This window comes from Cnephaeus nilssonii (assembly GCF_951640355.1).
Source record: "Cnephaeus nilssonii genome assembly, chromosome: 13".
In the NCBI taxonomy this organism is placed as follows: Eukaryota; Metazoa; Chordata; class Mammalia; order Chiroptera; family Vespertilionidae; genus Cnephaeus; species Cnephaeus nilssonii.
The window spans coordinates 38839388-38854924 of record NC_137084.1 but is presented as its reverse complement, the minus strand read 5'-3'; the positions used below and the strand labels follow the sequence as shown (position 1 = coordinate 38854924).

Below are 15537 nucleotides of genomic sequence, written 5' to 3'. Positions count from 1 at the left end.
TGTTAGTGGCAAAAAGCTGTTAAGTGGAGGGAAAGGTATTTTCTTACAGTGGGAGCTGTGGATCCAAAACAAGATGCCTTGGCACCTAACAGAGCAGCAGGACTTGATAAGATCTCTTTCATCAGTTGAGATTTGACAAGCCTTGATGTGGGCTCGCTTACTAGGCTTATAGACAGGAAACCATCTCACTGGGTCAACTAGTAGGGCTCCTTACACAAGTGAATAGAGTGTTTCGTGGCAGAAGTCATCAGAGCTTTGTAATAATAAAACACTACATCATGTAGGGTTGGAAGTTGTCCCATTGTGGGTGGCCACTGAGGAGTAATCAAGAGTCCTGTAGACCTCCTATTGTCATTTCATGTGGGAAAGTTTCTAGTCTTATGATTGTTTTAGACCTCCTGTTATAAGAGCTATGGACAGTTGGCTGGCCATTTATACATGTGCTTATTTCCTGTTTCTTTAGATAATGTGTTCTTGTTGTTAAAACTTTAAGAATTAATCCATAGTACTCTTTTTCTGTCTAGAAGATCTCTCTCCAAACATAATGTATGAGATTGCCTTCATTTCCCTAACTGCCTGCTTGGCTGCTGATATAATGCCCTTTAGTATTAGTCTACTCCTGCTGCCATAACAAAATAACACAGACAAAGTAGCTTAAACAACAGAGGTTTATTTCTCAGTTGTGGAGGATGGAAGTTCTAAATCCGGGGGCTGGCAGGGTTAGTTTCTGGTGAGGCTTCTTTCCTTGGCTTGCGGACAGCTGCCTTCTCATATATTATGGCCTTTTTTGTGTTTGTACATTGCTGATGTCTTGTCCAGTCCTATTGAGTTAGGGGTTCACTCTTGTGACCTCATTTAACCTAATTACCTCTTTAAAAGCCCTGTCTCCAGATGCAGTCACACTGGGAATTAGGGCTTTAACATGAATTTGGGGGAGCACTATTCAGTCCATAACACCTTTTCAGGGCAAGTTGAGGTTTTCAACCTTAGGCCATGTTCTGGGTCATCCATTGAGGTCTAATCCTGTTCCTACCTCTGTATGCCCTGATTTTGATGAAGAGAATCAATTTCTGGGGACTCAAGTTAATAAGTCCTTGATTAAAAGAAATAATCAAAACAACTCCACGTTCCAGGAACATTGCTGCCACTGGACTATAAATAGCTGCTGGTATCAGGTCCAGCCACGCCCAAAGTACAGGTGGTCTCTAAGTATGAGTCTCTAAAAATAGGGGCTCTATATACACTTACCGTATTTTCCAGCATATAAGACGACTTTTTAACCCAGGAAAATCTTCTCAAAAGTCGGGGGTCTTATATGCCGGAAAATACGGTACTCACAAATATGGTACTCTCGCTCAGCTCCAGCACTGGGACAGCTGCTTGTGGGGGGGAGGGGGAGGGAGGGAGGGGGGAGGGGGGGACATTTTCTGGCATATAAGACCCCTGACTTTTGAGAAGGATTTTCCTGGGTTAAAAAGTCATCTTATATGCCAGAAAATAAGGTATTTTCTTCTTCTACTGCTGCCCTTTTTTAAACTTTATTTTTAGAAACATTTTACTTATTTACTTCTTGTTTTCAGTGGTAAGGACTAGTTTCCTCAGAAAGCGTAGGTTGACTTGCACTTGTAAGTAAGCTCTTGGCAGGCAGTAGTGGGAGTGGCAGCTTTTGCTCCTGATTTCCTGCCCATCCTATCTAATAAAAGAGTAATGTGCAAATTGACAGGCACTCCAATACACAAGATGGCTGCCCCCATGTGGACACAAGATGGCCGCCACAAGATGGCATGCAGGGGAGGGCAATTGGGGGGGGACCAAGCTACAGGGGAGGGCAGTTGGGTGGGACCAGGCCTGCAGGGGAGGGCAGTTGGGGGGGACCAGGCCTGCAGGGGAGGGCAGTTGGGAATGACCAGGCCTGCAGGGAAGGGAAGTTGGGAGCGACCAGGCCTGCAGGGGAGGACAGTTAGGGGCAACCAGGTTGGCAGGGGAGGGCAGTTAGGGGCTACCAGGCCAGCAGGGGAGGGCAGTTAGGGATGACCAGGCCATCAGGGGAGGGCTGTTAGGCGTCAATCAGGCTGGCAGGGGAGTGGTTAGGGGGTGATTAGGCTGGCAGGCAGAAGCGGTTAGGGGCAATCAGGCAGGCATGCAGGCGAACTGTTGGGAGCCAGCTGTCTTGGATTGTGAGAGGGATGTCCGACTGCCCACCGGGATCAGGCCTAAACGGGCAGTAGGACATCCCTCAAGGGGTCCCAGATTGGAGAGGGTGCAAGCTGGGCTGAGGGACACACCCTCCCCTGTGCACAAATTTCATGCATCGGGCCTCTAGTCTTTTTCATAAATCAGAGTGCAAGGATGCAGCTCTTTTCCAGTCCACCTCCATCCATGTAGAGGACATTCCTCCCAGATTAAAACATGATCATTTAAAAATATTTTTAGCCTTACTGGTGTAACTCAGTGATTGAGTGTTGACCTATGAATCAGGAGGTCAAGGTTTGATTCCCAGTCGGGATACATGCCGGGGTTGCAGCTCGATCAGGGCATGTAGGAGGCAGCTGATTGATGATTCTCTCACGTCATTGATGTTTCTATCTCTCTCTCCCTCTCCCTTCCTCTCTAAAATTAATAAAAATATATTTAAAATATGTTTAATGTTTTCATAACGTATTTTCAGAGGGAATTGGGGATGTGGGAATGGAAAAGACCCCCCCCCCCTTCTAACTCTCTATCAGAACCTTGTGATGGAATTAAATCATTCTTATTCTAGAGTTAAGCTGGGTTATCAGAAAAGGTCCCAAAGACCCAAATAGATCCGGTGACCAAATGCTCTGGCTGGGTGAGCATTGCTTATAATTCTTCTCCAAGGAGGAGTCATTTCTATGTTTCTGTATTTTTTTTCCCCAGCCTGGAATCCTGCAGCCTAACTACACTTTGTTGTCTGAATATCTCCAAGATTCTCATCAGAAGCCACAGCCTGATATTTCTGAATCTGTCGACCAATAATATATTGGATGACGGAGTGGAGCTGTTGTGTGAGGCCTTAAGACATCCAAACTGTCACCTAGAGAGACTGTCGTGAGTCTTTTTGCTTTGTTTTCTGTAGAGCCATTTTGTTCAGCCTTGGACAGATTAGTTATGAACTGAATGGGCAATCTGCCGGGGTCTTGACACCAGTTGGTTCACTTTTAATTATGGATCAGCTCCTCCTCTACTGCCCTTCCTCTTTTACGTAACTTTTACACACTTTTCTTCATGATTAACTTGTTACTTTTCATTTTTTCCCAGGCTTTTCCTCTTCCCTATTTTTTTGTTTCAGGACACACTGTGCATAGCTGAAATGGAATCCATAGTTTAAGTAGCTTTGATGAAGTTGAGTCTATAGTTGAGGTGTAGGGGTTGTAAGTACCAGCTAACTTCCATTTGAAGGAGAAGAGAAGCATGAACTTTGGGATTTGACTGATCTCTTCCCATTTGTGTTTCTCCTTCAGCTTAGAAAGCTGTGGCCTCACAGTAGCTGGTTGCAAGGATCTCTCTTTGGCTCTCATCAGCAATAAAGGGCTGACACATTTGTGCTTGGCAGACAACATCTTGGGAGATGATGGAGTAAAGATTATGAGTGATGTCTTGAAGCATCCACAGTGCACTCTACAGAGCCTTGTGTAAGTGTCTACTAGTTTTCAGCCTTCAATATAATAAACAGTTTGAAATATATTTAAAATGAGAAAGTAATATGAACACATTCTCTCCCTTGCTTTCTTTCTACTGTTGGCCTTAGTGATAATGATGATGATGATGATATTAATAATGGCCATTTATTGTGTCCTTACTGTGTACTGGGATTTGTGCTAAAATTTTTAAACCTGTACAGAAGTTCCTGTTTGGGTCAAATTGGCAACCTGAGTTCTAAGTGCCTCATTGTACAGGTGAGGAATGTGAGGCTTAGAAAGATTATGCAACTTGCCTAATGCTCACAACAAAATGACGGATTCAGCACCATATTCTGGGCTCAGAATAGGTAGACATGTAGGAATGCCATTAAACAGAAATATAGCATTCTTTGGTATGACTGGATCACACTGGGTTATTCTGTTATTAGGTAATTTCATAGACATGGAATTGATGAGCCAAAATTTTAGTTTTGTCAGATATGGTTAAATTGCCTCCAGATAGATTGTTTATATACCCTCAACAGTCTAGGGGCCTGTATTTTGATATCCTCACTGAGGATCTACAGTCTTTTTTATCAGTGTTAATTACTTCATTGAAAATAATGTTAAAAAGGATTTGATGTTGAGCATCTTTTCAATGTTTTTTGGCCCTTAATATGCTAGGGATTATCTCTTCATAGGCTCAGTTTTCTTCTGGGTGTTTTCTGTATCTATGTTATATATTATGGTTACTGATATAACAAATACACTATTACTATTATATTTTATGTATTACAAATAATTTACCTAGCATGTTGCTGTATTTCTAGTTTTCTTTATGGTCAATCTTAGAATATAGAAGCTTAAAATTTTTCTGAAGTCTAGTTTTCTTCCCCCTCATGACTTTCAGAAGTTTTTTCATAGTTGGAAATACCTTTCTTTAAAAAAATCCACTTATGACATCTTTTTCATACTCTTTATGAATTAATTTTTAACATTTAAATGTTAAAGTACTCGAAGTTAAATTTGTTATAAGGCTTAAACTTATTTCCCCCCATGTCAAGTCTGTTGTCCTGAAATGATTTATGGTGTAATATATCTTTTCCCTACTGATTGGAAATGCCACTTTATTATGTATAAAAAGTACTTATTTTATTGTGATTACTCCCATTCTACTCCATAGGACTGCTTCTTGGCTCCATGTAGCTATTTCTGCAATAGGATACTATATTTATATCCAGTTTTATTTATAATAATAAAAATTCTGAAGAACACGAATCCAGTCTGTAGCCCAATTTGGTGCAAACCTATGTTTCCAAAGTGAGATAGCCAAAGAGGCAATGAGGGAAGAGGCTGTTTGATGAGATGTAGATAGAGAGCGTAACATGAAATCTTTTCAAGGATATAAATCTCTGGCACTGGAGCAATTATTCCATTTTCCTCACATTGTCCTTCCTGTAGGCTGCGGCGTTGCCATTTCACTTCAGGTAGCAGTGAGCACCTGTCATCTTCTCTCCGAAGCAACAAGAGTCTGACACATCTGGATCTGGCATCAAACCAGCTACAAGATGATGGAGTAAAGCTGCTGTGTGATGTCTTTCGGCATCCAGGCTGCAATCTTCAGGACCTGGAGTAGGTTTCTGTGACGTTGGTTTGTGTAGCCTTAACTACTGTGAGCACAGGGGAGGTATGGAAAGAAAGACTGAGAGCTGAGTATCTGTCGGAGGAAAGAATATATTCCCTCTCTCTCATTTTTCCTGAGAAAGTCTGTCCATCGGCCTTTTTAAAAAAAAACAAAAAAAAAACACACACCAATTAATACATTAATTACAGTCAACTTTCCTCAGGTAAAGAGGACCAGAGCCATCAGGCTGAACTTTATTTTTCCCTTGGTTGTGCCCCAGTGCCCCTACTGTGTCCTTCACCGTACCTCCATGAAGCTGAAATTGTGCTCTACTGGTTTTTCTTTCCTAAAATTGGGAAAACTTTTAAAGAACCTGGGAAGGGAATTTTAAAAACTATCCAACAATCCAATCATTCTTTAACAATAATTGTGTTTATTCTTATGTTCTCTCTTACTTTGTGAATAGGTATACATATCTATGCATGATACATGGATGTGTAATTGTGATTACTGTATAGATGTGACTTTGAGTTTAATTTTTACGCAAGAGTAATTCATAAACACATTTTAATACTTATATACAACTGGAGGCCTGGTGCACAACATTTGTGCATTTGGAGGAGGGGGTGTCCCTCAGCCCAGCCTGCACCCTCTTGCAGTCCAGGAGCCCTCAGGGAGTGGGCCTAAGCTGTCAGTCGGAAATCCTTAACGCTGCCGTGGAGGTGGGAGAGGCTCCCGCCACCGCTGCTGCGCTCACCAGCGCCAGCCATGAGCCTGGCTTAGGGCTTCTGGCTGAGCAGTGCTCCCCCTGTGGGAGCGCACTGGCCACCAGGGGGCAGCTCCTGTGTTGAGTGTCTACCCCCTGGTGGTCAGTGTGTGTCATAGCAACTAATCCTTCAGCTGTGCCTTTTAATATATAGCAGTGATGGGCAACCTTTTGAGCTTGGTGTGTCAAACTTCGCCAAAAAACTGAGCATAACTAGGGTAGTGTGTCACTTTGAGGAAAAAACTAACTCCAAGACTCTAGTCGCAAATGTTTCATCCTCAGGAGCAGCAAATACTTCATCCTCGGCATGCGGCCGAGTGTCATCAACGTGTGTCAGTGCTGACACGCGTGTCATAGGTTCACCATCACTGATATATAGGACCATCATATTGATTTTTGAATGGCTGCACAAGATTTATCATTGCATTATATAAATGTTGTAGCTAGAGTGAAGCAAGATATAGATGTCACTTAGCAGTCTCAGCTCAATTTCCCACTAGGGCCTCCCATGGGACTGACCCGTAGCCTGGATGAGTCATTGTTTTTTAGAACTATAAATTCAAGATTGTTGGTATGCCCAGAGGTGTTTGTCTTGACTGGACTGGCTCATGATAACCAAATTTCCAAATGAGTTTAATAGTTGGTCGTCACATCTGTAAACACGGAAGTGACTGAACTCTATGATATGGGTTACAATGTGATTCTCTGAAATTTCCTTGATTATTATTCAATTGGAAAACAAAATTTTACTCAATGGAAATTATCATTACAGCCAATGCCTTCATTTCAGCTATGGAGATATAATTGCTAAGTGACCTATCTATACCCACAGGATATTTGCTTAGCCCAGTTTCTTTCCTTTGCATTGCTGGTGCTTTCTCAGCTGCCTTTATAGTCTCTGTAGACCATGCCAGTTCTCTCAACCAACATTTACAACAAATATGAGCTAGATCCATGGTCGGCAAACTGCGGCTCGTGAGCCACATGCGGCTCTTTGGCCCCTTGAGTGTGGCTCTTCCACAAAATACCACAGCCTGGGCGAGTCTATTTTGAAGAAGTAGCATTAGAAGAAGTTTAATTTTAAAAAATTTGGCCCTCAAAAGAAATTTCAATCATTGTACTGTTGATACTTGGCTCTGTTGACTAATGAGTTTGCCGACCACTGAGCTAGATGATGAGAGGACTAAAGGTTATTATTAAGGTGATGCTCTTATCCCCGAGTAATTCACAAAATGCTGATAGTAGGAAAAGAACTTGCCAACTCTAATATATTTCATATTTTGTTATAAAGATATGACAGAAATGTCCAAGGAGCAAGGAATGGGAAAGAGGAGGAGACATGAGTCACTTTAGGCTTGAAAGATGAAGAGAGTTTTGTTATGTGTAGATATTCCAGGCAGACGGAAAGAAGAGAGACAAGAAAGGGAATGAGGACAGATGTGGTATATTTGGAAAACAATTGAGTGTATGGTTGGGAAATAGGATGGGGACCAAAAAAGGAAAGAGAACATTTGAGGCCATATTTTAAATGCTCTTGGATATCCTGCAAAAGACAGAAAATATCTTTTTTATACGTAGCTTCTTGATTCTTTGGAGATAACACTCTGAGATAGATTCCTAGAAAGCATTTTAATATAAAAAGTATATTAGAAACTGAAAGTATAGACATCAGTGGGTTTTTGGGAAAGCGTATAATCTTTTTTAGTATTGATAGGAGTAAGTGTTTATTTGGCACCTTTATTTGGCAAGCTTGATAGATGATGATCTGTTTGTAGGAGAAAGCAGTTTTATTTTCTGCTTATTAAGAAATCCATCTATTGCTACTGATAATGTTAGACCTTCTTGTGTGCATCCTGGATTATAGACTGAAAAGGGTCAGAAAAAAAGGCGCAAATATCTGGGAATCTATCCCAGGAGTAAACTAATTAAGCCTCACAGCTAAAGGTCTCACTTTTCTTTTGTATTTCTTACAGGCTGATGGGTTGTGTTCTCACTAGTGCCTGTTGTCTGGACCTGGCTTCTGCTATTCTGAACAACCCAAACCTGCGGAGCCTGGACCTTGGGAACAATGACTTGCAGGATGATGGAGTCAAAATTCTGTGTGAAGCTTTGAGGCATCCAAACTGTAATATTCAGAGGCTCGGGTGAGTTCAATTTCCATTAGGAGAATGAAAGCTATTTGGGGCTGGTATAGGTAGGAGAAATTTAGTATATGAAGAGAGGATGGAAAACGGATGGGGTTACAAGGTAAGTTACTCTCAGAAGTGAGAATCTGAATTTCGAATATATGGGTCAATGTGTATTGTATGTTGTTAGTATAGAAGCTATATTTCACATCTTACATCCTTCTCAGTACCTTGGACAGGGTATGCATTAAGTAAATGGGATTTAATTTAGGTCTTACACATTCTATCGTCCTTGTCCTTCAGATATCCCATCTGGTTTTGTATTATTTTTTTTTAAGTTGTAATTTTACTAATCATCTTCTTTCTAGAAAAATGCTATTGATGCTCTCAAGGAGCTTGCAACCTAACAAAATTTTATTCTGTGTTCTGTATACTTATGTTTAGATATTGCTTAGATTTTTATTTTCTTTTTTAAATTTTGAAGTAAGATTGGAGAGTACATTTTCACTCATGCAGCATGAATTATTGACTTCTGGGACAAAAATTTTGCTTTACATGTGGGAAGCCCAGGCACTATGATATGTCTCTCTGAATCTTACAAGGCTGTGTTGCTTTTTCATATTCTATTGACTGTGTATATGTTTTTATCACAGCAATGACGATATTATAACTGTTGGGTCTGAAATTTAATTTTATCACCTAATAAGATAGCTTACTGCTGTCTCATGGATGCTGACAGGAGACATAGAATCCTATCAGAGACAGAGGACTTTATGCATAACCACACAAGCATTAGGCATGTTTGTATCAGTTTCCCTTGAGCCGTAAGTCCTATAGGATTGTTGTGGAGGAGCCCAATGGATGTCTGCACATGCAGTAGGTTACATCCCAAGAGAGGAACATTGAGTTTGGGGACTCACCATTTTATAGCATGCAGGGAGTAAGCCTGCTCTTTGTCCTGGAGAGGGACACGTTACCTCATCCAACAAGGTTGCTCATTGCACATGCATCCTAGGAAATGGCCTAGGTAAAGAGTTATCAGCAAAAATGTAGAAGGACAAAAGATCCACAGAAGAATGTCTCCCAACAATATCTACTCTTTTTTCTACACAGTTCAGTCTTGGCTTCTGGTGTATTTTCACAAGGAAGTGCCACTCCATTGGGCATTCTAATTAATCTGACCAGCAGAGGCTGGGACCGAATTTGTTCCATTTGTCTCATGCACCACTTCATTAACGCCACTACCAACAGGTATCCAAGTACAGGATGGGGCCAGATTTCAGTACCAATTTCAACTATGTGCCCAGGGTCCTGGACTCAGCCAATTGAGTTAGACCCAGGGAGGAACAATAGGTCTTATTATCCGTTACAACTCATAAAAGGGAGTTGAGAATGACCTGCCAATCTTAGTGTCATTGGCAATAAATAAAGGGGGGAAAATGGGTCACAAGCATTCTCATCCCCAATAAAGAGACATTCATCAGACCACACTTGCCCAATTGCAAACATATAGCATATAGCACCTGTCACTGCAGTGTGGTATATGTGTTGTATTTGACTTGGGTCACCATTCTATTGATTTGGTTTATCATATGGGCAGTGTCACTGAATAGTTACAGCTGCTTCGTTTGCCATACATGGCCTAACCCAGGCTTTTCTGGCATCGGGAAGCTTGTGAATTTGTATTGGTCAGACTGAAAAGAGGTAGTACCTGTGGTTGTATTTGTAAACCTATGAGAGGGGTCCACATTCGGGGGCTGCCATTGATGGTCTCGGGCACAGCAGAATAGTTAAGTCCTGCCATGTGTACATGAGATTTTCTCTTCTCATAGCATGTGCGGCCAGCATGACAACTGGGTCATGGGTCAGTTTGCCAGCCACAGCTGCTGCTTGACTAAAGCAGACCATGTAACTCTTTTGCCAGGTGGCATTGTTGGATCCATTGTTGGAAAAAGAGAGTCTTCCTTGTTCTCCCCAGTCCCTGTACCGCTCAGGTTCTAAGGTGTTCCTTCCCAGGTATTGGTGTTGCTACTCTTCCCCCCAGCAATGAAGTCAGTGTGTCCCTTCACTATTCCCCCACTTGTACCTTCAGTCCAGAGGGATCATGTGGAAGAGGGACAAAGGCAGTTTTATAGTATTTACTGAAAGCCATTATACCCCACACCTTGGCTCTTTTCTAGCACTGTACTCAACCAAAGGATCATTATCCTCATGACCTGGGGCCTAGTCAATCCAAACGAGAATCCAGCTGTCTGAAATGAATAAGCTTGAACATCACAGGTCCCTTCTTGCTGGCCTGCCACCCGGAGGCAGGCTGGCCTGGAGTTACTGTCAGGGAAAGAAAAGTACCATGCCCAGGAATGGTCAGGATGCAATCCTGAAATTCCTAAGTTGTTCTGTATAACTTAGGATGGAAGTATATTGCTTGCAACCTAATCATTACCCAGGAGGGGCCAAAAAGAGGTGAATCGTTTCAGGAGAAGCTGCATTTAGTGATAAAACTGCCCTGGAGTTGGCAAGAGAGGTAGAATAAAAAAATCTTTTTATTTAATTTTGTGAGGTCATTCCAGTGCTCAGCAATACCAGAGACTTATGGAATGTTCATTGAATACTTTGACTATTGATCCATTGTTCCCTCGAAATAGAGGACAGGGTGCTATACTCCTTGATTGTTTGCATATCTGAAAATGTCTCCGATTTACGTGAACTTGAATGACTGGTTGGCTGTGTTCATAGTATTTTGATCATCCTTCCTCTGAGAGTTTTCCAGAGAGTTCACTGCTGGCTGGCATTGAAACTAGTTGTAGAAAAGTCTAAAACCAGCATATTCTTCCCCTTCAGTGTCCCCTTCAATTATTTATTAAAAATTATTTTCAGCATTTTCTCAGAATAAGTTTCAAAAGATTAAAGAAAATTATAGATAAGGAAAACCAATAGAATAAATCCAACATATTAGTGATCCTGAAAAAAAATTGACAAATAGATAAAAATTAAAGATAGGAAACCTTACCCCCCAAAAGCACAATCTATAGATTAAAATGGCACACCATTTCCCCAGAATAGTACTAATAAAGACAAGTCAACACAGGACAAATGATTGGCATACAGGTCTAAAGATAAAGTATCTTTAACAAATAAGGAAACTGAAGGTGAAGAATCCACTGGTTTCAGACTTTTCTGCAACCAGTTTCAGTGCCAGCAGGCAGAAGACTCTCTGGGAAACTCCCAGAGGAAGGATGACGAAGAAAAACTATGAACACAGCCAAGCAGTCATTCAAGTCATTCAGCAGTTGTGAAAATACACTTGTCCACTTCTAATGTGACTTTCATTCTATAATTTTTATTTTCTGTTATGTTTAAGCTCAGATCATATTTTAAACATTTCCATGATGAAATATAAGATAAATACAGAAAAGTGAATAAAACTAATATTAAAAAAATAATAAATGTATCTAACCACACCCAGGTCAGGAAATTGAATTTCCCCAGCAAGCTAAATTCTCCTCAGTCTTCCCTTTGAAATCACAACTTCTTCCCTTCTCCCCAATAAGCAGCCATTGTCCTGACTTTATGGCAGTCAATTATTTGTTTTCCTCTACAGTGAACCATGAGTATATGTAATTTTAAACCATTACTATAGTTGAATTATGCCTGATTTTGTACTTTATATGCATGGAATCATATTTTATATATTCTTCGGTATTAATGAATTTTTTGCTTAATATTATGATTGTAAGAGTCATTCAGTTGCTTCATGTAGCTGTAGTTAATTCATTTTTATTGCTGTAAAAGATTTCAATGAATGACCACACCAAAAACTGTAATAACCATTCTGTTGTAGGTGGGGTTATTTTTATTTCTTTTATGACTTAGTGATGCTATAAATATTTTAATGCATAAATTCTGAAGCACATGCATAAGCATTTATCTAGAGTAAATATTTAGGAGTGGACATGTTATATCATGGGGGAATATATGTCTTCAGATTTATCAGACATTATCAAAAGGATTATACCAATTTATTCTACCATTGCCAGTGTGTAAGAAGAGTTCCTGTTGCTCTCTATTCTTGCCAATTTTGTCAGACTTATTTTTTAAAATTTTAGCCAGTCAGGTGTGCATTTTGGTATATGGCTGTGCAAGATTGGAATTATTTCTTTTTTGAGCTTTGTAGAAATTTCTGGTGAAGCTATATGATGTGAAGCTTCCTCTGTGTGACTTTTTAAATTCTTATTCAATTTTTAAAATACATTTATATAGGTTTTTCTTGTTGAATAATCTTGGTAAGTAATAGTATTCCTATGCTTTTACCTATTCATCTGAATTTTAAAACTTATTGGCAAGTATCTAATATTATTATTTTCTTAATTTCTGAATCATCTCTAGTGATTTAGATATCTAGTCATGTTTCATTCATTGTTTCTATCTTATTTTCTTCTACTTTGGTTGAGTTTATTTTACCATTCTTTGTTCTAAATTCTTGAGTTGGATGCTTAGCTTATGAATGTTTCTTCTTTTCCAACACAGACTCAAAGTTATGATTTTCCTTTAAATCATTGCATTAACTTCATCCTACAAGTTTTGATATTATGTGAATGTTGCTATTTTTTTAGTCTAAAATATTTAAATGCCCTTAGGATTTTTTTCTTCAATCTATGAGTTATTTTGAAGTGTATTCCTTGATTTTCAAACATAGGAGAAGTTTTTTGTTATCTTTTTATATTTACTCTCTAGCATTGCAGTCTGAGAACATACATGGTTTCAGTTCTTTGAAGTATGATGCCATTTGCTTCATGGCCTAGTGTATAATCAGTTTTTATATGTGCTCCATAGCGTACTTGAAAAGAATATGAAGAGCTGTTGGTTAGTTGCAATATTTCATATCATTAATCCTGTTGTCCAAATCTATGTCTTTAATGATTTTTCAAGATAATTTAATTATTGTGAAAATGTTAAAAATCTCCTTTATAATTGTAGACATGTTTTTTATTTTGTAGTTGTTAGTTTTTGTTTTCTGCATTTTTTATTGAATTTATTGGGGTGACATTGGTTCACAAAACCATACAGGTTTCCAGTGTACAATTCAACAAAACGTCATCTGCATGCTGCATCATGCACGCATTGCCCCAAGCAAAGTCTCTTTCTGTCCCCATTTCCCCCAACCTTTGCCACCTGCACCTCACCCACTTTCCCTCTGGCTATCACCATCTTGTTGTCTGTGTCTATGTGGTATGCATTTATATTTTTTGGCTAATCTCTTCATCTTCTTTCATCCAGTCCTCTAACGCCCTTCCCCTCTCACAGCTGTCAATCTGTGTTTCATGTATCCAAGCCTCTATTTCTATTTTGTTCATTAGATTCCACATATAAGTGAGATCATATGGTATTTGTCTTTCCATGGCTGGATTATTTTGCTTAGCATAATAATCTCCAGCTACATTCATGGTGTCGCAAAGATAAGATTTCCTTTTTATGGCCACATAGTATTCCATTGGTAAATGTACCACCGCTTTTTTGACTGTCATTAGTGACTACAAATTTAGAATGATTGTTTCCTGGTGAATTCTTGATAATATTTTATGTCTTATACCTTTTACCGTAAGGTTTATTTTGTGTAGTATTTGTGTACTTGTGTCATATTTTGTGGTGTGACTATCGCTCCACTACGTTAATGTGTGTTCCATGTGGACAGCAACTTAAGAAAAACATTTTGTATACTCAGTATCTATTTAGGCACTCAATTGTTGAATGAGTAGGTAAACATTAAGGTGAACATTAAATATAAATTCGTTGGTTGCGGGGAATCATCAGTTATAGAAGATCGAGTTTAACATACTTCCTTAGTTCATAGCATTATCAGTGGTTTGTGTAAGGACTCATTGGTCATTGATAGTTTACTTATCTCTACTAACCACTCTCCTTTCCACCTCTAGGCACCTGACCTAATGTGTTTGAAATTTGCCATAGAATTGTGTGTATCCTTGTAAAAGATGTGATATTGTTTTTCCGTGCATGCTTTTTTATTTGAATAAATGGCATGGTGCTAGAGACATTATATACCTCGCTTTTTAAACAATACCTTATTTCTAAAATCTACTTATGTTGTTATATTTTTAATGCCATTCAAGGATTCAACTGCATTATAGTTTTCCTTAGTGTGCTCCCATATTTTATTTATGCCCTGGATTATAATTATGAATTTCCAATTCATGATATTGAAAGGGATATATTCAGCCTATAAATCTTTAGAATAATGAATATTGTAAGTACTTATAGTCTTTGAATTTCCCCTAATCATACTCATTTTTTTTATGTTTTGAGAGTTATTCTACATTCCCAGATCCCTTGTGCTTACTGACTTTCGTGAGATAAAGTTCATTTTATCTGTAGTCTCTCTTCCCTGCAGGTTGGAATATTGTGGTTTGACCTCTCTCTGTTGTCAGGATCTCTCCTCTACTCTTAGCAGCAACCAAAGACTGATAAAAATGAACCTGGTGAAGAATACCTTAGGTTATGAAGGAATTAAGAAGTTATGTGAAGCCTTGAGGTCTCCTGAATGTAAACTACAAGTTCTAGGGTAAGTCTTCATTGGCTTCTTAGGGAGAAAGTTTTCTGGAATGAGGGACTGGGGGAGCCACTCATTATTGCAGACCTCGAGATCAACCTGATTGTGGATCCAGGGGCATTTTCTAGGCTCTTATTTGTTTTTCTCCCATAGAACACTGAATTTTGAGAGACAGTGTAGCATAGTGGTTAAGAGCCACGCACTCTAGAGCCAGACTACCTGAGTATTGCCACTTATTTGAATTTGTGCTAGTCCCCAATCTCTCTGTGTTTCAGTTACCTTATCTGTAAAATGATAATATGAAATGATAATATCTACATATAGGCTTACTCACCTGAGTCAATATAGGTGGTCTTTAAAACAGTACCCAGCATGTAATAAATAATGTATACGCTAGCTGTTTTCATCATCATCATTAGTATTACTATTTTGCTTGACAAAAAAAGGGCTCTTGGAGGATCCTTTTAAATTTTCATCTATTTCTCTCCTATATTCCATTTTCCTTTAGCTGCACTATCCCCTCCAGCATATCCCTCAGTTCCCTTTTCTATTCCCCAGCCATGTTAATATTCTCTCTCTACTTTAATAGTCCCCCACCCCATTGAAATGAAATTTCATGAGAAAGGAAAGGGCTGTGGGAAAACCGAGTGCAAGAAGAGATGTCCCCTTGTTTTCTCAGGTTGTGCACAGAGGCATTTGATGAGGAAGCCCAGAAGCTGCTGGAAGCTGTGGGAGTTAGCAATCCACACCTAGTCATTAAGCAGGATTGTAGTGATCATAACGAAGAAGGTGGTTCCTGGTGGAAGTGTTTCTGA

General features: G+C 39.5%; 1 protein-coding gene across 1 annotated transcript in view; it reads left to right on the top strand.

Annotated features, from left to right (window-relative positions):
• NLRP14 (NLR family pyrin domain containing 14) overlaps positions 1-15537 on the top strand; it is a gene marked incomplete at both ends in the record, with an annotated part of 29376 nt that extends 13839 nt beyond the window's left edge. Inside the window, 6 exon segments of the mRNA XM_079787546.1 lie at positions 2899-3069; positions 3483-3653; positions 5103-5273; positions 8005-8175; positions 14564-14734; positions 15402-15537. Coding sequence (XP_079643672.1) covers positions 2899-3069; positions 3483-3653; positions 5103-5273; positions 8005-8175; positions 14564-14734; positions 15402-15537 — 991 coding nt within the window.